Source organism: Borostomias antarcticus (assembly GCF_949987555.1).
Source record: "Borostomias antarcticus genome assembly, chromosome: 25".
Classification (NCBI taxonomy): domain Eukaryota; kingdom Metazoa; phylum Chordata; class Actinopteri; order Stomiiformes; family Stomiidae; genus Borostomias; species Borostomias antarcticus.
The window spans coordinates 7,944,193-7,946,692 of record NC_140258.1 but is presented as its reverse complement, the minus strand read 5'-3'; the positions used below and the strand labels follow the sequence as shown (position 1 = coordinate 7,946,692).

General features: G+C 49.3%; 1 protein-coding gene across 1 annotated transcript in view; it reads left to right on the top strand.

The window, feature by feature from the left end:
- The window catches only part of adgra1b (adhesion G protein-coupled receptor A1b), a gene marked incomplete at both ends in the record, with an annotated part of 129,235 nt that overhangs the window by 52,019 nt on the left and 74,716 nt on the right, over positions 1-2,500 (top strand). The window contains 1 exon segment of the mRNA XM_084458778.1: positions 405-554. Within this exon segment, the coding sequence (XP_084314904.1) occupies positions 405-554 (150 nt within the window).

Genomic DNA, 2,500 nt, shown 5'->3' with positions numbered 1-2,500 from the left:
AAAATAACGTAGGAAAAGCCAATGTACTACTACTTGATAGAACTCACAAGTGCATCTCCTTTCTAAAACAAGTGACTAAGAGCATAATCTAGTGCTGAAGCCAAAATATGGATACAATAGGTGCAACTGACTGAACCCCAAAATCGCTCATGCGTGGCACGATGGCGTAGTACCTAGTACTGTCGCCTCACAGCAAGAAGGTCTCCGGGCCTTTCTGTGCGGAGTTTGCATGTTCTCCCCGTGTTCGCAAGGGTTTCCCCCATAAAGAACCGAATATGAAAAACATGCAGAACATGCGTGTGTGTGTGTGTGTGAGTGTGTGTGTGGCCGCCTACACTGTGTGAAGTGTGTCTGTCTCACCGCGTGACAAATAAAGATGTTTGTTTTGTTTGTTTTTGTACTAGATGACGATCAACAGCACCAACGCCCAGCCGCTGGCCCAGCAGCTGGTGGCCTTCACCAGCAGGGCGGCGCACTTCACCGACGTGATGGACGTCATCTTCGTCACCCACCTGGTGGAGAGGCTCACCCGCTTAGTGGACCAGCGCAAAGATGTACGACGACGACCACGCACACACACACACACACACACACACACACACACACACACACACACACACACACACGACATTATATTACCTTACAGTCAATTAGCCGGCCCTCAAAAGCTACTTACAATAATTGCATTTAACGTAGGAAGTCAGTGTACATCTACTCACCACAACTCACAAGTGCATCTCCTTTCTGAACAAGTGGCTATGAGCATAGTCTAGTGCTGAAGGCAAAGTGCAAGAGTAGCAACATATGAATACAATAGATGGTTAAGAGGGAGGATCCTGGTAGTACTTCTTGAAGAGGTGAGTTTTGAGCCTGCGGCGAAAGACAGACGACGACTCTGCTGTCCTGACGTCGGTGGGCAGTCCAGCTCCACCACGATGGGGTCAGGACAGAGAAGAGCCGTGACACCGGGAATATTCAACCATCGCTCTCCTCAGCCAGAGCGTAGAAAGATGGCAGTGACTCTGCTGTCCTGGTGTTAGCGGGCTGTTCACTGTGGGGCCAGGACAGAAAAGAACCATGACAATGTCGATCAACCACAGGGGCCTCAGAGTGACGGGGCAACCAATTCCCCCGAGGTACACACACACACACACACACACACATACACACTCACACACACACACACACACACACACACACACACATTACACACCCACACACACGCAGGCATCCACTCCGCTTTCTAACGTGTTGAGAATGTGACCGCACGTTCTCCACACAGGCGAAAGATACAATAAAAGCGACCCCAAACGGATTCCTTTTGGATGGTCTGTTTCCAGCGAGACGCCTGTGTGAGAGCGTGTGGGTCCTAGTGCCGCTGGATGTCCAGCCTCTCTGACTCCTGCTCTCACAGCTCGCTAGGGTTCTCTGCTGCTGCTAATTTCTCCACATGTCATCAGTGCAACATACAATTTAGGCGGGAACTATACATATTGTTATCCGCTATTCCCGTCCTGGCGTTTGTCGGAGCCGGCGAGATTTGCTAGTTCCCGAGGAGCGGGAAGGTTCAAGAATAGACCGCAGGCTTCCTGCAGGCACCGGTTTCAGACCCGCAGCTTAAGTGGAAGTAGCCGGCGGTTGGCGGCGTGCGGCAGGCTTTTCGAGGGCCGTAGCTGAGGGAGGAAGACGTACGTATAGCGGTCTGCGGCCGCCCTGGTCAGCCGCTAGCCCTCCGCCGACTGGACAAGAGCTGTTCCTCTCTTCATCCTGTCTCGTCCTTTCTCATTCTGTAGCTTGTCTTGCTTGTATGAATGTGTGCGTGTGTGTGTGTGTGTGTGTGTGTGTGTGTGTGTGTGTGTGGGTGTGTGTGTGTGTGTGTGTGTGCGTGTGCCCGTGCGTGTGTGTGTGCGCGCGTGTGTGAGACATTAACAGAGGAAGTGGTCCATTTCAATTCAATTCAATTCAGTTTTATTGTCTTTATACTTGGGCAAAGCACATGTACAACAAAATTAAAGTGCAAACAGGGGCAGTACGGAACAACATAGACTATAAACTATAACATAAACTATAAACTATAACATAAACTATAAGCTATAATCACGTCATAGTATCATCAAAACAGAAATCATCATCATCACCACCAGTGGCGTAACGCAAAATCTCGGGGCCCCCCCCGCAAGAATTAGGCGGGGGCCTTTTGCAACGAAACAGTATTTCGAGCCCTAGTCCTAGACCAGGGGTTTTCAAACCTTTTGTGTATGTGGACCACTATTAATAACCAAGAATTTTCGGGGACCACCTCATACGCACACCATAAAAATAGGTAGGCTACTAGACCTATACACACAGTCCTACCTGAATTAATCCACCTCTTAATACCAGCACTAGTATAACGCTGTAAGTATAACTGGTCGTTGCATCAGTAGGCCTACAACAGACTTGTAAAAAGAAAGTTTACCGCACACAACGGATGCCAAATATCTAGTGAATCAGAACCATT